This window comes from Scyliorhinus canicula, chromosome 8 (assembly GCF_902713615.1).
Source record: "Scyliorhinus canicula chromosome 8, sScyCan1.1, whole genome shotgun sequence".
In the NCBI taxonomy this organism is placed as follows: Eukaryota; Metazoa; Chordata; class Chondrichthyes; order Carcharhiniformes; family Scyliorhinidae; genus Scyliorhinus; species Scyliorhinus canicula.
This window is the reverse complement of record NC_052153.1, coordinates 128,434,437-128,455,059: the sequence shown is the minus strand read 5'-3', so window position 1 is coordinate 128,455,059 and position 20,623 is coordinate 128,434,437. Positions and strand designations below refer to the sequence as shown.

At 49.1% G+C, this 20,623-nt stretch overlaps 1 protein-coding gene across 11 annotated transcripts in view; it reads left to right on the top strand.

Annotated features, from left to right (window-relative positions):
* cast (calpastatin) overlaps positions 1-20,623 on the top strand; it is a 285,310-nt gene that overhangs the window by 131,490 nt on the left and 133,197 nt on the right. For all 11 annotated transcript variants that reach the window (XM_038805226.1, XM_038805231.1, XM_038805234.1 and 8 more), the window contains 4 exons: positions 9,179-9,268; positions 10,278-10,373; positions 12,267-12,329; positions 14,284-14,409. In XM_038805226.1, coding sequence (XP_038661154.1) covers positions 9,179-9,268; positions 10,278-10,373; positions 12,267-12,329; positions 14,284-14,409 — 375 coding nt within the window. The remainder of the gene's footprint in view (positions 1-9,178; positions 9,269-10,277; positions 10,374-12,266; positions 12,330-14,283; positions 14,410-20,623) is intronic.

Sequence of the window (20,623 nt, the reverse complement as noted above, 5' to 3'; positions counted from 1 at the left end):
ATTGATCTTGACCCTTATTATTCCCACAATCAACAACATCAGGAGTAAATTAATTGGCTATTCATTTGATTTATGATTCTCGTGTTAAGGAGGGTAATGATTGGGGATATTTTCAACAAGGAGACAGAAATTTGAGATGGACCCTAGATTGGTTTCTGGACCATTATGCATTGCAGTGGAAATGGGTGCAGGCCATAGGTAAATGATGGAATAATTATGCAATACTTTCTTCATCATTGATTAATTAGAACGTTTCCACCTTCCAACACCGTAGCAATATGGGCTACTATGAAGTAGATATGCCTTGCAAGATTGGCTGGTCAAGGCTGAAGTTGTCTCAGAAATGGAAATGGCTAACTTGGAGGTTTCATGTAATTTGTACCTGCAGGAATTTAAATTTTTTGGATCAGTTTTGAACATTGTTTGTCACCATATATTGATGGCTGGTCGTGACTTGGTCTTTCCCTTGGATTGGGTGGGGTCACAATGAGATTTGATAAACACACATTAAGATTTTAATATGGTGTTCCCTGTGGCTGTCCTAATATAATCTATGTGCTTGAGGATGAAGAGTAGGAAGAGTAGGAGACAGTCAGAACAGGTAATGCCACAGCATCAGACAGTAACATGTGCCCGGAATCTTATCACTTCAGATAATCAGGCATAAAATTGTGCCTCAGGAGACCCTGGAGGTGTGGAACATTCTGCTACAGATAGACAAGCCACATAAACGTGTTGGAATGCTTCAACCATAGCGCGGAAGATTACAAACAGGCACCGGAATGTGGCCACTAGGGGCTTTTCACAGTAATTTCATTGCAGTGTTAGTATAAGCCTACTTGTGACAATAACGATTATTATTATTAATTGTTGGTATAACTGGCACTTTGAAGCTTCAAAAGTCCAAAGGTGTGCAGGTTAGGTGGGATCACGGGGCTTTGTGGGGGATGGAGGAGTGGGCCTAGGTGTTCTTTCGGAGGATTGGTGCAGCCGAGATGGGCTGAATGGCCTCCTGTACTGTAAGGATTCTATGGATGCATTTATAACATCAATGGATTTGTCACCCCTACCAGCATTTGGCAAAAGAAAAATGTCCTTTCTGCCGGTCCCAGTATCCCGATGCTATGTTGCGCGGGGCTGGCGTGGAGAAGGGAGACACCGCGCATGCGCAGAAATCACGCCGGTCCCACTGTGCATGCGCGCACCCCGCAGCGCCCATCTGACGCCGGGATCGGCCGCTGGAGCAGCTTAGGTCGCTCCAGTGCCATGCTGGCCCTCTGTTGTGGCCAGAATTGCTGATCCTGAGGCCTGTTGATGCCTTCGGGAAACGCGACGCCATTTACGACGGCGTCAACACTTAGTCTCAGGATCAGAGAATCCCACCCCTTATTCCTTCAATAGTTGCTGACACCTCTGGGTAGAATCAGCAGAACTCAGAAGAATTATACTAATTCAGCTACCCCAGTATGTCTAGAACAAACCACGTGCATGTTGCACAGTTGATACAGTGTGTGAATGGGCCTGGGAGTGGGCCTGGGAAAGGTCACAGATACATCGCCAGTATAATCTCCAGAATTGTGGTTGTGCACTGTGCCATCTCTCTTTCTGCCCTTTGGGAAAGTCAGGGAGTGGAAATCGCAGAAACGAAAGGCAAACAATCCATAGATCTCAGAGAGGCAGCTGGTGAGTTTGCAAAGTGCATACAGTAGGCAACTGGCAAACCAGAAAAGGTATTCAGGACAACTTCACAGTTCAGTAAATAATTTTCAGATGTCATCACAGAACATTTCCTAAGTCCACTACCCCAATGTTGGAAATTTGACATAGTCAAATAAGTGAAAAATGAATTTTCTTCCTTTCAGTGGCAGCACTGACAACACCAACAGCTGCCCCAATTTCTGTGGGTAAAAATGATGGGAAAGTAAGGGGGGGTAAAATCTGAAATATATGGCAACTGCCAATGACAGCAGAAGAATTGCACAAACAAACTAATTTAGGACACTTTTATACATTCATTGAATATTTTTCAGCAATCATATCAGAACCATTCCTGGCACCATTACCCCAAACTGTGATTTTCATGTTTAGTAATTTAGCATTAACTCGCACTTCAGTCAAATCTAGACTGCTGCACTGATCCCATCACCCACTTCTGGAGCAGACCTGACACTATAATGCTTCCAACCTTTTATTCTAAATATGATCAAAATTCTGTTGTCTATCTGCATCCTACTTCCCCACGTGTGCCACTAATTCACAATAAACACTGATTGTAGAAACTAAAACCTGAGGGTGGAATTTTCCCATTCTGCCGGCGGGTTAGATTACGGAAGAGGGAGAATGTGACTTGGGTGCAAACATCAGTTTCACAGCGATGTTAACTTCCACTGGTGCCCACCATGGCGAATCAGGAAACGCGTTGGAGGCCGGCATTAAATTGATTTACATCCCGCCAGTGAGATGGAGCTGGAGACCTGACTGGAATCTTTCATCCACATCCGATTCTCTGTGACGCCAGCGGGAAAACACGCCAGTGAAAAACACATCGGGAACAAAGTGGCGGCGGTGAAAAACACATCTGGAACAATGCGGTGTGCAGATGTCGGGATGCACCTTAACAGTAGTTCAGCTGGCTTCCGGTGGCGGCCATGGAAGAGTAGGTCACACATTTGATAGCTCCCGCCTGTGACGGACTTTTGGACCTTTTTCTCCCGTTTTTTTAGGATTTTATGGGATAAATTGGTGAGCGAAGAGTGAGACAGTAAGGAGAAATCCCCCTTCGGTGTATGGAGAATTGGACCAGAAGTGGTTGTGTGCGAAGACAAGTCCTACAAGGAAGATGCAAGCAGAGCTGGTAACGCGGGAAAGCATGGTGGAGAGCAAGGGCTGCGGGGAGAGGGCACAGTGGTTGACGGAGCAGCTGGTGAAGTTTTTCGAACATTGCTTCGCCAAGTTGAAGAAGGACACACTGGACCCGATTACGGCTTCGATTGATCACGTTGTGCAGAATTAAGAGACCCATGGGAGAGCGATCCAGTATGTGGAGAAAAAGATGTCCGAGCACGAGGAGTACATAACTGTGCTGGAGACCAAGGGGGAGATGATGAACGACAGCGAGAAAAGAAGGCAGGAGAAGCTGGAGGACCTGGAGAACAGGTTCAGGAGGCAGAATCTTAGAATTGTCGGCCTCCCTGAAGGCAGTGAAGGATCGGATGCGAGGACTTATATGACGGACATGCTGGAGAAGTTTTTTAAAAATAAATTTAGAGTATCCAATTCATTTTTTCCAATTAAGGGGCAATTTAGCATGGCCAATCCACCTACCCTGCACATCTTTGGGTTGTGGGGGCGAAAGCCACGCAAACATGGGGAGAATGTGCAAACTCCACACGGACAGTGTCCCAGAGCCGGGATCGAACCTGGGACCTCGGCGCCGTGAGGCAGCAGGGCTAACCCACTGCACCACCGTGCTGCCCGACATGCTGGAGAAGTTGATGGGGTCTGAGGCGTTCCCTCGGCCGCTGGAAGTGGATAGAGCGCACAGAGCCCTCGTGAAGAAGCCCCGAGCGAACGAGCCGCTGAGGGCCATGGTGGTACGCTTTCACCGTTTCTGGGACAAGGAACACATTCTGCGATGGGCCAAGAAAGAACGGAGCAGCAAATGGGAGAACTGGGAGATGCGCAATTATCAGGACCTGGGTGCGGATCTGGCCAAGAGGCGAGCTGGGTTTAATCGGGCAGAAACGGTCCTCTTTAAGAAAGTGGTGAAGTTTGGGATGCTGTACCCAGCCCGCCTGTGGGTCACACATGAGGAATGGGACTTCTACTTTCAAACACCAGACAGAGTATGGCCCTTTATTAAAGAAATGAAGCTGGAGGCGAATTAAAAGAGACTGAAGCCTTGGAGAAGTACTGTGGCGGCGATTTGTGGTGCTGGATTGTATAAATATGAGTAGTGTTATGTGTAATAAGGGGCTGTTTGGATGGCTAAAGGTAACGTTGTCTTGCAGGGAGCTGGTTAGAGAGGGGGTGGGCTTTGGGGTTGGTTCTGCTTTTTAGGTGATTATTTTTCTAAATTGGCTGTTTCTTCACTGTTTTTTCTGATGTTTCTTTGCTGGGGAATGTGATGCTTTAATAATGTTTGTCCCTGTGGGAGTAGAGGGGAGAGAACAATGGGGAGACAGACTGCTTGGTGCCAGGGGCGGGCGCTATCAAGTCAGCATGGGTCAGCTGACTCTCAGAAGCACAGTGGGGGATGAGCAGGTGTTAAGCTGGAGCTTGACTTGGGGGGTTGGGTTTCTAGTGTTGTTGCTAGGGGGAAGGGAGGGGGGGGAGCTGCTTTGCTGACAGGGTCGGAACTGTTACTAGAGGACAAATGGGAGGTCGGGAATGGCGACTGCCTTGGGGGGGGGGGGGGGTGGGTGGGGGGGGATCGATCAGGCTGGGGGTGCGAGCTGGAGGCTGGCCTAGAAAGGGTGATGGCTAGTAGGCAGGGGGTGCTGGAACGTCAGAGGGCTGAATGGGCCAGTCAAGAGGGCTCGCGTGTTTGTGCATTTGAGGGGGCTGAAGGCGGACGTGGCAATGCTACAAGAGACATACCTAAAGGTTACAGACCAGATGAGATTTAGAAAGGGGTGGCTCAGTCACGTATTCCACTCAGGGCTGGACTCAAAGACCAGGGGGGTAGCGATCTTGATCAACAAATGAGTGGCATTTGAGGCAGGGAGAATCGTGGGAGACAAGGGGGTAGGTACGTAATGGTGAGTGGGAAGCTGGAGGGGGTGCGAGTGGTACTAGTGAACATATATGCTCCGAACTGGGACGATGTGGAATTTATGAGGCGGGTTTTAGGTAAGATCCCAGACTTAGAGTCACATAACCTGATCATGGGAGGATACTTTAACACAGTCACTGATCCGGAATTGGACCAGTCAAAATCCAGGACAGGGAGGAGGCCAGCTGCGGCAAAGGAATTGAAGGGGTTTATGGAACAGGTGGGGGGAGTAGACCCATGGAGTTTTGCACGGCCAAGGGCGAAGGAGTTTTCCTTTTCTCACATGTCCACAAGGTATACTCTCGCTCAACGTTTTTGTTCTGAGCAGGGCACTATACCGGAGGTGGTGGATACTGAATACTCGGCAATCGCAGTGTCGGATCATGCCCTGCATTGGGTGGATCTACGGGTTAGTGTGAAGAGAGGGCAGTGCCCGCTGTGGAGACTGGATATGGGGTTGTTAGCGGAAGAAGCGATCTGTGGGCGGGTTAACAAGTCCATCCAGAACTACCTGGAAACTAATGATATGGGGGAGGTCTCCGCAGCGACGGTTTGGGAAGCTCTGAAGGCAGTGGTCAAAGGGGAATTAATCTCGATATGGGCCCACAGAGAAAAGGCGGAATGGGCTGAGAGGGATAGATTAGTGGAGGAGATACTCCAAGTGGACAGGAGTACTCGGAGGCCCCGGACGCGGGGCTGCTGAGGGAGCAGCAGAGGTTACAGGTGGAGTTTGGACTGTTGACCACAGGGAAAGCGGTGGAACAGCTGAGGAAGGCAAGGGGGTCGATTTATGAGTAGGGGGAAAAGGCAAGCAGAATGTTGGCGCAGCAGTTTAGGAAAAGGGAGGTGGCCAGGGAGATAGGTAAAGTAAAGAGTAGAGGCGGGAATACTGTCCTGGACCCAGCAGGGGTGAGCGAGGTGTTTAAGGACTTCTATAGTAAATTATATGAGTCGGAACCCCCGGCTGGGGTGGTGGGGATGAGGCAGCTTTTGGATCAGTTGAGGTTCCCGACGGTAGATGAGGACCTGGTGGAAGGGCTGGGAGCCCCAATTGAGATTGAGGAAATAATCAAGTGGCTGGACGGCATGCAATCAGGCAGGGCCCCGGGGCCTGACGGCTACCTGGTACAATTCTATAAGACGTTTTCAGAGATATTGAGCCCACTGCTGGTGAGGACATTTAATGAAGCAAGAAAGATCCTCCCCCCCACAATGTCCCAGGCCTCGATTTCATTGATCCTGAAACGGGAGAAGGATCCTGAGCAATGCAAGTCATACAGGCCAATTTCTCCTCTGAATGTGGATGCCAAACTGCTGGCTAAGATACTGGCCACAAGGATAGAGGACTGTGTCCCGGGGTGATAGGGGAAGATCAGACGGGATTTGTAAAGGGCAGGCAACTCAAGGCCAATGATCGAAGGCTTTTAAATGTTATTATGATGCCCTCAGAAGGAGAGGAGGTGGAAGTGCTGATACCAATGGATGCGAAGAAGGCTTTTGATCGGGTGGAGTGGATTTACCTGTGGGAGGCGTTGGAAGGTTTGGATTTGGTGAGGGCTTTATTGACTGGGTGCGGTTGCTCTATCAGGCACCAATACCGAGTGTGCGTATGAACCCACTGAGGTCGGGGTATTTTAAACTACACCGAGGGATGAGGCAAGGGTGCCCCCTCTCCGCGTTACTGTTTGCTCTGGCCATAGAGCCATTGGCCACAGTGTTAAGAGCCTCCAGGAACTGGAAAGGGCTGGTTCAGAGGGCGGGTGGAGCACCGGGTCTCGCTTTACGCAGATGACCTGCTCTTGTATATTTCAGACCCGTTGGAGGGATGGGGGAAGTAATGCGAATCCTGGGGGAATTTGGCAATTTTTCGGGGTATAAATTGAACATTGAGAAAAGCGAGATGTTTGCGATCCAGGCAAGAGGACAGGAGAAGACACTGGGAGAGCTGCCTCTTAGAATGCTAGGAAGAGCTTTCGATATCTGGGAATCCAGGTGGCCCAGGAATGGGAGGCACTGCACAAGTTAAACCTATCTCGGTTGGTAGAACAAATGGAAGAGGACTTTAAGAGATAGGACATGGAGGGCTGGTTTAGCACAGGGATAAATCGCTGGCTTTTACAGCAGACCAAGGCAGGCCAGTAGCACGGTTCCATTCCCGTACCAGCCTCCCCGAACAGGCACTGGAATGTGGTGACTAGGGGCTTTTCACAATAACTTCATTTGAAGCCTACTTGTGACGAAATGCAATTTTCATTTTCATTTCATTTCATGCTCCCACTATCACTGGCGGGGAGGGTACAGACCGTGGAAATGACAGTCCTCCCCAGATTTCTGTTTGTCTTTCAGTGCCTCCCCATCTTCATCCCAAAGGCCTTTTTCAAGTGGGTGAATAAGGATTTTCGGGCTTTGTATGGGCAGGTAAAATCCCGTGAGTGAAGAAAGTGTTGCTGGAGCGCATTCGGGGGAGGGTGGGTTAGCACTGCCGAACTTCTGCAATTACTACTGGGCTGCTAATATAGCCATGATTAGGAAGTGGGTAGTGGGGGAGGGGTCGGCATGGGAGCGGATGGAGGCGGTGTCATGCAAAGACACCGGTTTTGGAGCACTGATAATGGCACCTCTCCCGTTCTTGCCAGCCCAATACTCCACAAGTCCGGTGATGGTGGCGGCTCTGAGAATCTGGGGGCAATGGAGAAGATATAAGAGAGTGGAAGGAGCATTGGCTTCGACCCCGATTTATAATAATCATCGGTTTGTACCGGGTAGACAGGATGGTGGGTTCCGGAGTTGCCGAGGACAGGAATCAGAAGGATAGGGGATCTATTTATAGATGGCAGCTTTCCCAGCTTGAAAGCCTTGGAGGATAAATTTGAATTGCCAGCAGGAAATGGTTTTAGGTATTTGCAGGTGCACGACTTCCTGAGAAAACAGGTACCGGCCTTTTCGCTGTTGCCGCCACGCAGGATACAGGATAGAGTAGTCTCCAGTACCTGGGTGGGAGAGGGGAAGGTTTCAGATATTTACCAGGAGCTTTCGAAGGTGGAGGAAACTCCGGTGGAGGAGCTTAAGGGCAAGTGGAAGGATGAGCTGGGAGGAGAGATAGACGCAGGTCTATGGGTAGATGCCCTAAGCAGGGTTAATACCTCCTCATCATGTGCCAGGCTCAGCCTGATACAATTTAAGGTAATCCACCGGGCACACATGACAGCGGCTAGGATGAACAGGTTTTTCGAGGTAGATCAGTGTGTGAGGTGCGCGGGAAGCCCAGTAAATCATGTCCACATGTTTTGGGCATGCCCGAAGCTTAGAGGGTTTTGGTAGGATTTTGCTAAGACAATGTCCACGGTGCTAAAATCACGGGTGGTGCCGAGTCCGGAGGTAGCGATCTTTGGAGTGTCGGAAGAGCCGAGTGTTCAGGGGGCGGAAGAGGCTGACGTCTTGGCCTTTGCCGCCCTGGTAGCCCGGAGACGGATCTTGTTAATGTGGAGGAACTCTAAGTGTAGAGACCTGGGTTAGTAACATAGCTGCGTTTCTCAGTCGCAAGAAAATAAAGTTCGCCTTAATAGGGCCAATGGTCAGGTTCACCCGGAGGTGACAGCGTTCGTCGACTTTCCCGGAGAAAATTAAAATGTCAGCAGATGCAGTATTCCAAAGGGGGTGGGGGCAGAGCCTGATTGTTGTTTTATGGTTGGGGTGTGTGAAGATTGAGATGGGGGGGGGGTGTTTATTATACCATGTTGATGTCATTGTCTATGTTATTTTTATAAAAATTTTCAAAAACCTTAATAAAAATATTTATATAAAAAAAACAATAGTTAGGCTGTCTCTGGAGTTCGGGATGAAGGCCACCAGCAATCCTGGACTCTGGAACACCACAGCACTGCATGGGGGGCATTTACAGGTGGATCTTCCAGATTCTACGTCATCGAGGAATTCCATCATCCAGCCTCAAGAGTGTTCCTGGAGATCCATCTTCTTTCTCAGGACGTCAGTCTTTTTTCTTCAATAGTGGGTCAGTGATGTTGGTTGCCTTTTCAATATAGTGACCGGATATGATGGTGGATTACATGCCATTAGCATGTCTGCCCCAGCACAGAATAGGGCACAAAGCACCCAGTTACATAACTAATGATGTGGGGGCCGGAATATATGTCGTAGCTTCCCACCAACCCCTGCCGTGGAAACGCTCGGCATTCCCACCTTCATCATGCGAAAATGTCCCAGATAGAAGGATCCCGCCCCACTCAGGGTCAAAGTTCCCCTTTCGGCAGAGTATGTTGGGAAACTGTCAGTTAAGTATCAGCAACAGTTGCCTGGGTTGTTTTAAGGAACATTTTTCACTGTTGGTAGAATATATTTCTGATTAGTTCAGTGACAAATTGAAAAATCTATTTTATTTTAAAGGGTGAAGATCCATTTGACCTCCTCGCAGGGACACTTCCAACAGAAGCACCGGACAATTCAGCTCCAGTATTCACTGGTCCAGAAGTAAAAGTACAAATGAAATTTATCTCATTATATAAAAGCAAATTACTTCGGATGCTGGAATCTTAAACCAAAAGAGAAAATGCTGAAAAATCTCAGCAGGTCTGGCAGCAACTGTAGGGAGAGAAAAGAGCTAACGTTTCGAGTCCAGATGGCCCTTTGAAGGGCTCGAAACATTAGCTCTTTTCTCCTGACAGATGCTGCCAGACCTGCTGAGATTTTCCAGCATTTCCTCTTTTGGTTTATCTCATTATACTTCGTGTTTGAATAATTATTACATTGTTTGTTAATCTGAATCTTAGTAGAGCTAATTATACTGCTGTCTGCATGAAAGTAGTTTGATTTAACACTGATCTTTTCCAGTCCAACAATATCAGTAATTGTAACAGTAAGGGTGCCATTTGCTATTCTCAGTTCCTCCAATTGTGAACATATAATATTAAAAATAAATAAGCATACCTAATACTTTTCCTTGCTCAAGATATGATGAAGAAATTTCCCTCTGTCTCCTATATCATCGAATTCTTGCATTTATAGCATCTTTAATGTTAAAAAATACCTGAAGATCCTTCAAGGCATTTTGGGCTGATGTTGCTTGATTTTCTCACTGAACCCACCAGGAGCTTTAAGGCCATGAAGTTAAAGGCAATAACTAGTGACAAGAGAAAGTGATGTTGAATATCTACCTGATCGGTGGGTGTAAATAAACCAATTTTTGTGGCAGATTACTTTGACTGTATTCTTCTCATAGTCACTTGACCTCTAAGCTCTCAATGCCTGTGACTGATATACGAGGCTGCTTTGTGCAAGCTTGGTTTAAATACCATGAGAGTGCGCAAGGAACATCCTCTCGGTCCATTTCATGTTTCGGACAACTGCAATAGGCATTTATAGGCAGCTTTTTCAGAGCCCTTATTCACTTATCTCTATTTATTATCTTATTGAAATGTTGTTGATGGATATTGAACCTAAATATGTGAATTTCAGTTTTGAATAACTTTATTTCTTATACATTCAGGAATCAGATGCTACTAAGAAGAAGGCTGAACGAGTGGGAGAAAAGGAAGAATCTATACCACCTGATTACAGATTTAAAGAGCAACCTGACCCTAAGGTTTGGTTCGATAATCCATTTTTAAAAAAAGAATTTAGAGTATCAATTAATTTTTTCCAATTAAGGGGCAATTTAGCATGGCCAATCCACCTACCCTGCACATCTTTGGGTTGTGGGGGCGAAACCCACGCAAACACGGGGAGAACGTGCAAACTCCACACGGACAGTGACCCAAAGCCGTTCTCGAACCTGGGACCTCAGCGCCGTAAGGCAGCAGTGCTAACCACTGGGCCACCGTGCTGCCCTAGGTTCGATAATCCATTTGCGTCAAGAAAATAATTGTTTCAATAAGTTTGTATTTTCAAAACAAAGCCATAACTGAACACTGAGAAAAATGTCTACAGTGGTCTAATGTCAAAAAAGCACAGGCTGGATTCTCCGTCGGTGGGATCCTCTGTAACGCCGGCAGCACACTCACAGTCGCGGATTTCCCGACGGCCTGGGGGTGCCCATAAAGAGTAACCCCATTGGCCAGCTGCCGGGACGGAGAATCCCGCTGTTGGCAGGGGTGCACCGCACCAGAAAGCGGGTGCGGCAGGACGGAGAATGCTGCCCCACTTCTGTTCCCCGTACGAACGGGATATGGCGCTCGACTCATCGATCAACAGTTCCAACGCGCCACAGCAATAAACCGCACCGACCTCCTCAGAAGACAAACACGGGACACAACTGACAGAGTACCCTTCGTCGTCCAGTACTTTCCTGGGGCGGAGAAACTATGACATCTTCTTCGCAGCCTTCAACACATCATCAATGAAGATGAACATCTTGCCAAGGTCATCCCCACACCCCCACTGCTTGCCTTCAAACAACCGCGCAACCTCAAACCATTGTTTGCAGCAAATTACCCAGCCTTCAGAACAGCGACCACGACACCACACAACCCTGCCAGGGCAATCTCTGCAAGACATGCCAGATCATCGCCATGGATACCACCATTACACGTGGAAACACCACCCACCAGGTATGCGGCACATACTCGTGCGACTTGACCAATGTAGTCTACCTCATACGCTGCAGGAAAGGATGTCCCGAAGCGTGGTACATTGGCGAGACCATGCAGACACTGCGACAATCACCAGGCAGGAATGTTCCCTTCCAGTCGGGGAACACTTCAGCAGTCAAGGGCATTCAGCCTCTGATCTCCGGGTAAGCGTTCTCCAAGGTGGCCTTCAGGACACGCGACAATGCAGAATCGCCGAGCAAAAGCTTATAGCTAAGTTCCGCACGCATGAGTGCGGCCGCAACCGGGATCTTGGATTCATGTTGCATTACATTCACCCCCACCATCTGGCCTGGACTTGCAAAATCCTACCAACTGTCCTGGCTTGAGACAATTCACACCTCTTTAACCTGGGATCACCCCCTATCTCTGGATCTGTAATGATTTGAATACCCGCAAATGCTCGCATTCCAAGCATTGTCTGGCATCTCTGACTTTGTCTATATAAATGTTTCTGGAATATACCTCTCCATTCACCTGAGGAAGGAGCAATGCTCCGAAAGCTAGTGTTTGAAACAAACCTGTTGGACTTTAACCTGGTGTTGTAAGACTTCTTACTGTGCTCACCCCAGTCCAACGCCGGCATCTCCACATCGTAATTCTGTTTGTACAGTCGAAATTATTTTGATATTGAATCTTGCAAGGTATCTGATAGGATCACAATTTTTAAAGTGCCCAATAATTAAACAGTCATAATTTTGCATTTTGTGGGTTAATCCTGCAGTGTAAAAACTAAATGCTTTAGCAGATCAACTTATTTCTTTCAGATTGGTGTCATATGCCAGCATGGCATAGAATGCTGACATATTTCACTGTATTTATGTTGTTGCTTTACCAGTAGTTTTCAGTTCTATATAATTCAAACGAAGTTTGTTTGTTTGTTCTAACAGGATAAAGGTAAAGTGGCCCCTTCCTCCACTGGTCCAGGATCAAAACCAAAGGTAACAGAGAAGGTAAAGCTGATTTTTTTCTTGTCAGAGCACTTTGTTCTCTTCAGTTCTCTTCTACAACACAGGGGTAGAAATCTCCTCACTTTTATTAAGTGCCACATAAGTGCATACCGCCACCTCTGTCTTTTCACAATCCTATCGATCGGCCAACAACCCCACATCCACTGTGGCCACTGGGAACCCCCCATTTCTACACACAAATCCGCGAAATGTGGCGCATGGTCTAACACCACAATCACTGAGTACTCATCCCAACCACCTGGGCCAACAACATCTTGTCCATAACAAAAAAGTTGATTCAGGAAAACACCCTGTGAACAGGAGCGAAGAACGAAAATTCCCCAAACAGCCACAAGTCCAGTTCCCCCATTTGCTCCATAAGTCCCAACAACCCCCTTGCCATTGCCCATCGCTGACACCTTCAAGGACTTGGGGCATGACTGATCCAGCTTAGGAACAAGAACAGTATTAAAGTCAACCGATGCGTGTCAGGAACCTTCACCAATATTCTCTTAATGAAATCGACATTGTCCCAGTTGAGAGCGTAGACATTCACCACGACCACGGTTTTCCCTCTAATTTACCACTCGCCATAACATATCTATCCCGTGTCCCCACCATGCTATTGGTCGAGAACGCCACCCTCTTACTAATTAACTCTGCAGTCCCCCTCGCCTTGATATACAAGGCCGAATGAAACACTTGCCCCACCCAACCTTTCCTGAAACTCTTTAAATAAGTGAAAACACAGGCTCATTCAGTCACCTAACATTCCATAAGATCAATTTGGTCTGGGCTCCAAGCCCCTCACCCGATCAGCAATATACACATTGGACTCCCCCAGGCCCACCACCCGGGTACTCTCAAGATGGCAACCACCACCCCGCTCCAACACCTTCTCCAGAAAGAAACTTTCAATGTCAGCAACACTCGCCTCACCTGCCCCTCCTCAACCCAAGCAAAGAAATCCCCCCCCCCCCCGCATATCCCCACCTACCAGACACCAAACATTTGAATATCCTAACATCCCCAAATGCAGGGAGGAAAGTGGTACAAAATTATTTTTCTACATAACTAACGATGCAGTCAGTAATGCTGATAGAAACAAACATAACAACCGCATGCAAATTCCTGCCATCCCTCACCCCCCTAAGTAAAATCCCTCCAGTCCATTTCCTAGATGAACCCACCCAAAATCTCAGTGGCACTGTTAGCATCAGCAATGAAACTTCAGCTATTGCCCAAGACTGGAGTACACCACACTCTCAGGAACACGAATATGAGTGTGTGTGACCTCCTTAATGTTGGACAGGAGAATAAAGGAGACAAGAACATAAGGAATAAGGAATGTCAGAAGTGAGAAAATGAAATATCTCGTCAAAACCTCATGCTCATCACTTCTATTTTGTTGCTCTTTGTTTAACAATCAGAATGAAAGAGATTTAAAGAAAATAATAAGGGATTAATACAATTTTTCACTCGTTCCAGTTTCTAAATCTTGAAAATGTAATAATTAAACTTAGTTCCATTTAGAGAAAATGGCATCTCACTATTTGTCTTTCATACCAAAGTACAGATTATAATTCTTTCTTTATATTTACACATTTGTTAAATGTCTTGTGGAGACATATGAAGTACAGGTCTAACTGAACACTGCAGAAAGACAGAACTATGCAAGGGGCTTTTCACAGTAACTTCATTGTGGTGTTAATGTAAACCTACTTGTGACAATAAAAGATTATTTATTTATTTATCACTCTCACTTGCACATTCCAGAAGTGCCACGTCCCCCACTCCATTATCACATTGACATGTGAGAACCTAAAGGAGGAAGTGGGGAATTAATGGCAATTCTTATTCATGAAGGTTATTTGTGCTTCAATTCTTGAGAATTTGATCTCTTTGTATGTATGTTCATTGAGATGGATTGACCACATTTATTGTATTGTTATTACAGAGTATGACAGAAGGTGACGTCCTGGAGTCTCTGTCAGCAGACTTTATCCAAAAGTCTCCCGCTCCGATTTCAAAATGCTCAGCTCCGACCTCTCACTCTGCAGCGCCCCCGTCTAAGCAGCCGCAGGTATGGCTCCAATCTTAAACTGTTAGAGACTGCAGGTGGTGTAGGTTGGAAATTTTTAGGGCCACTGCCAAATTCTCATTTTGCAATCCGAGTGATCCAGCCAAGGAAATATAAAGGTTAGACTTTGACTTGAGCAGTCATGTGAAACGGGTGGTCGAAAGTCTTTTACTTTTTTCACAACTTTTATTTCTCTTGATCCAATGAGCAGCACCGAGTTCTCACTCTACAGCTCCACCAGCCATGCTCCACCAACCAGGTGGAGCAGCCTCTCCTGCATTCTATAGTTTTTTTTTTGGGGGGGGTGGGGGGGGGGTGGGTGGCTTTCATGTGATTCCATTTTTAATTATCCCATAACAGCCAGAGAATCGGCAGCAAATGGCTCCTGCACCATTCTCCCTGGAGTCTCCCAAGGATCTGTTCATAGCCTCCTCATGTTTCTTATGTACATGCTGTCCCTCAGCAACATCCTTGAAAAACACGTGTATGCTGACAAAGCCAAACTCTCCCTCATCACTACTGCTTACAACACTTCCTCTATCTTTGATTTGTCACTCTGCCTGACATCCAGTACTAGATGGACAGATATTTCCACCATATGTTTTGGAAAGATAGCAACCAATGCCTTCAGTCCCCACCAGACTCCCTCTCCCTATAAACTAGCTGAGTCTGAACCAGACTGTTCACAACTTAGGGCAGCACGGTAGCTTTGTGGATAGCACAATTGCTTCACAGCTCCAGGGTCCCAGGTTCGATTCCAGCTTGGGTCACTGTCTGTGTGGAGTCTGCACATCCTCCCCGTGTGTGCGTGGGTTTCGTCCGGGTGCTCCGGTTTCCTCCCACAGTCCAAAGATGTGCAGGTTAGTTGGATTGGCCATGATAAATTGCCCTTAGTGTCCAAAATTGCCCTTAGTGTTGGGTGGGGTTACTGGGTTATGGGGACAAGGTGGAGGTGTTGACCTTGGGTAGGGTGCTCTTTCCAAGAGCCAGTGCAGACTCGATGAGCCAAATGGCCTCCTTCTGCACTGCAAATTCTATGAATTCTCTGATAACTTTGATGCTGTAATTGATCCCAAGATGGCTTCCAACCACATATCCCACCATCATCAAAACTGCGGACTTCCACTTCTGCAATACCATCCGACTCTGCCCTTGCCTCAACTCACCTGACTCTGCCCTTGCCTCAGCTCATCGACTTATCCAGGACTTTGTTATCTCTAGAATGCACTATTCTAGTGTTTTCCTGGTAATCGTCTGTCTTTCACTTGCCATAAATTTCAAATCATCTGAATAATTCCTATCTGTATGTGTCCTAATTTGTGCCAAGTCCAATTCACTATCATTCCTGTGCTCACAGACATAGATTAACCCAAATAAAAACAGAAAATAATGGAAAAATTCAACAGGTCAATGGTAGATTTTGACTTGTGTGTATGTGTGAACAGCGCCGGCCCTAGGGTTGCTGGCGCCCCGGGCAAGATGAATTTCTGCGCCCTTGGGGGGGGGGCGAGGCCGAGGGGGGGGGGGGCTGAGGGGGGGGGGGCGGGGGGGGCGGGCCCGAGGGGGGGGCGGACCCGAGGGGGGGGCGGGGGGGCGGACCCGAGGGGGGGGCGGGGGGGGCGGACCCGAGGGGGGGGGGGGGGGCGGGGGGGGGTCGGACCCGGGGGGGGGGCGGACCCGAGGGGGGGGGGGGCGGACCGAGGGCGGGGCGGGGGGGGGGACCGAGGGCGAGCGGACCGAGCGGGGGAGCGGACCGAGCCGGGGGGCCGCCCTGGGGGAGGGCGGCCACCGCGCATGCGCTGGTTGGCACCGGCCCAACTGCGCATGCGCGGGACCCGAGTCTCTGGCGCCCCCTAGCACATGGCGCCCCGGGCGACTGCCCGAGTTGCCGGTGCCTTGAGCCGGCCCTGTGTGTGAAACAGATGGTAGGGTATCAAAAGCCCATTTTGCATCTTCCACAACATATATTTTCACCAGGCGAATGCCTGGGATGGCGGATTGATCTATGAGGAGAGATTGAGCATAAGACCATAAGAAGTAGTCCATTTGGCCGATTGGGTCTGCTCCTCCATTCAATGAGATCATAACTGATACATAGAACAGTACAGCACAGAACAGGCCCTTCGGCCCTCGATGTTGTGCCGAGCAATGATCACCCTACTTAAACCCACATACCCGTAACCCAACAATCCCCCCATTAACCTTACACCACGGGCAATTAAGCATGGCCAATCCACCTAACCCGCACATCTTTGGACTGTGGGAGGAAACCGGAGCACCCGGAGGAAACCCACGCACACACGGGGAGGACGCGCAGACTCCACACAGACAGTGACCCAGCCGGGAATCGAACCTGGGACCCTGGAGCTGTGAAGCATTGATGCTAACCACCATGCTACCGTGAGGCCCCAAATGATCTGATGTGATAATCCTCAACACCACTTTCCTGCCTGTCCACATAACCCTCGACTCCTTTACTGATTAAAAATCTGTCTGTCTTATACTTGAACATACTCAATAATCCAGCCTCTACGATCCACTGCGGTAAAGAATTTCACAGATTCATTGCCTTCTGAGAGAAGAGATTCTTCCTCATCTCAGTCTTAACTGGGTGACCCCTTACTCTGAAATTATGCTCTCTGGCCCTAGACTCTCCCACAAGGGCAACAACCTCTCAGCATCTACCCTGTCACATCCCCTTGTGAATGTCTGAATAAGGTCACATCTCAGTCTTCTAAACTACAGTGAGTACAGGCCCATCCTACACAACCTCTCCTCTTAATAAAATCCCTCCACACCCGGGACCAACAGTAAACCTTCCCTGGTCTGCCTCCACTGCTAGTATATCTTTGTTTAGATGAGGGGAAGAAAACCTTCATAGGAGACACGGCCTGGATTATCTGGGGTTTAGGAGCATGAGAGGAGATCCCATCAAAGTTTACAAAATTCTTACAGGGCTTGATAGGGTAGATGCATGAAGGATATTTTCCCTGGTTGGGGGGTTTCTAGAACCAGGTGACAGTCTCAGAATAAGAGGTAGGTCATTGAGGGCTGAGATGAGTAAGAATTTCTTCAGTCAGAGGGTGGTGAATCTTTGGAAGTCTATCCCAGAATGCCTTGGAGGCTCAGTCAGAGAGTATGTTAAAAACAGAAGTTGATAGATTTCTAGATACAAATGATATTAAAGGACAGGGAATAGTGTCGGAAGATGGCGTTCAGGTGGAAAATCAGCCATGATGCCGTTAAATGGTGGAGCAGGCTTGAGGCACTGAATGACCTACAGCTGCTCCCATGTCCCTATTTCCGTTGATTTTAGTGGAAATTTAAAAACAAAATCTTGTTCAAAACAAGATGTTGTTTAAATCAGCACCTACCATGTCAATTTCCCTCAGCATCATGTATGTTTCATTCAGATCACCCCTCATATTCCTATAAATGCCACTGAGGAGAGGCCCAATCTTTTGACATGTGACAAGCCCCTTCATCCCAGGAATCAGCTCAGTGAACCTCCTCCAGCCTGCTCCCAAAGCAAGTGTGTCCCCCTTAAATAAGCAGATCAAAACTGTACGCAGTACTCTAGGGACGCAATTCTCCGGCCTTGTTGCACTCTCGCCTGAGCGAAACGAGGCTGGTGAATAGTGGGAGAGGCTGAAAAAGAGAACGGCTCCAAGCGCCAAACAACCGGCCCGTTCCTGTAGGCGAAATCGGGATCTCGCCGTAGTGTGGCGAGAAACCAAATATCACCACTTAAGCTCTATTTCCAGATAATTTATAGAATCATAGAACTTACAGTGCAGTAGGAGGCCATTCGGCCCATTGAGTCTGCACTGGCCCTTGGAAAGAGCACCCAACTTAAGCCGATGCCTCCACCTTATCCCCATAACCCAGTAACCCCACCTAACCTTTTTGGGCACTGAGGGGCAATTTAGCACGGCCAATCCACCTAACCTGCACATCTTTGAACTGTGGGAGGAAACCGGAGCACCCGGAGGAAACCCACGCAGACACATGGGAAGAACGCGTAGATTCCAGGCAACAGTGACCGAAATCAGGAATCAAAGCCGAGTCCCTGGCGCTGTGAAGCAACAGTGCTAACCACTGTGCTACCGTGCCGCCAATTAACGGGAGCCACCCCATATTCAGCAGCCTCCAATCATTCATGGTCACGCTGGCGCTGATTAGTACTCCTTTTTAAAACCGTGAATCTGGCGGAAGGGCTTCTGTGGGGAGCTGAGGGGGTGAGAAACCATCTTTGCTCACACGCAAAGAGCCCGCGATTGCTGGGCTTGCCACCTCGGGGGGGGGGGGGGGGGGTGGAGGACCCTCGGCTGGGGGTGGATGAGCGTCCATTCCGTGGGCCGCAATGGGAGGGTGGGGGAGAGGTGCTGAGGAGGAAACCGGGGGCCAACTACACATGGCACCATCATGCCAACACCTGGATCGTGTGTACCCGTTTCATGGGCAATCCTTGTCTCTGCCTATCTGCCCCACTGACTACCCATAACCCCCACAGACTGCCGAGGCTGAAGGCTATTGCTAATAGGGAATTGGCAATCATGGTTAAATGAGCACTTCAAACAGCCCAAGTGGATTCCTGTGGGTGGGCAGGCCATGTAGCATGTGGGAGTCATTACCAACACCACAATCACACCTTGATGCCTGAACACTGTAATTGAATACTCAGGGAGGCAACACCACACACGCAGCAGCCAACATCCAAACACCCAGGGGATGGGACACAGCTCCGGGGACATATCCATGGCCGGAGGGTGGGTGAGTGTCACAGAGAGGGGGGAGGGGAATGCCTGGGGAGATGGGCCTAGGGTTCGGAGGTCGGTCCGCGTTGCGGAAGAAAGTGACAGTGGCATCATACTGGTTGTGCACAAGGGTGTTTATTGTGCATAACAATTCCCCATAGTCTGCTGCCTCCCCATCCACTCACCCCATGCCGACTCCCCTCCTTCCCCAGTGCCCTCAGTGATCTTTGATGTGCTTTGCCTTCCTAGCTCTACCACTACGTCTCGGTGTGTCCCCAGGATGCACATCAGAAGTAGAGGCAACCAGCTGCTTGCCATGTTCCGTGGCCTTCGATACACCTGGCGGGTGTCTTCTGGGGCCGGAGGGCCTCGGCTCACTTGTCGGCGGCACATGCACAGCAGTTCCACCCTGTTCCAGGTGCTAGCTGTGGAACTCAGGAGCGTTGGTCACCAGCACCCATAGCCTCTGCGAAACCTCCAAGTGGTTATGGATCTGCTGGAGTGCCGCTGACATCTCTCTCTGAATGTCCTGACTGCTCCCTAACGTCTCCATCAGCTCCAGGATGACCTCTTCCACAGGCTAAGCATCAGGATGCGACCCAACTGGGTCCTGGGATCCAGCAGACCTTCGACTGCTGTCTCGCCTTGGAGTTCCTGCCTCCACCTGATGTACATCATCACCAGTGTGGTGCTCACCAGATTGTGCCCCAGAAGCCTGTCCACTAACATTTCTCACCGAGGTGTGTGTATCTGCGCTGGTGGGGAGTGGGGATGACAGCTGTGCCGCAACTATTATGGTGGTATCCTCGGAGTTCTCCTCCGAGCTGGAATCCTCGGAGTCATGAGAAGGGCCGCCCGGGATGGGCTGGCACCATTGACTGGAGAAGAGAATGGACATGTGGTCAGTGGGAAGGATGGGTCAGTCAGTAAGGCAATAACATGTTTGACAGGTCCTCCGGGTGGGGCTGGTCGTTTCTCACCTCTGCGGCGTCTGCCAGCCTCCACGCTGGTGACTGCTCTGTCCTCAGCTACACCGGTCACCTCCACGGCACGCTCCTCGAAAGTGATGAGGATCCTGATGTCTGGCACACCACCAGTTTGGGCCCTCTCCCAACAATTGCGGGAGAGCTTTTCCTGAGGAGACACCGAGGGGGCATCGTTAGCCACATGTGTAGTTCACAGTGGTGGGAGGGAGCGTGTGAAGGAGGGGTTGGGGGGGTTGAATGGGGAAAGGGGGATGGAGGATGGGTTGGGGGAGTTGAAGGGGGAGAGGGGTAGATGCACCCATGGGGGGGGGGGTACGGACGTTGGTGTCTACTCATCCTTGCTGCCAGTGTAGGTCATTGACCTTTTTCCGGCACTGGAGGCCAGTCTTCCTGCTCACACTCACCGAGCTCACTGTTGCTGCCACCTCATCCCAGGCAGCACTGGCTGCTCTATGGCTGACCCTCCTGGTCCCT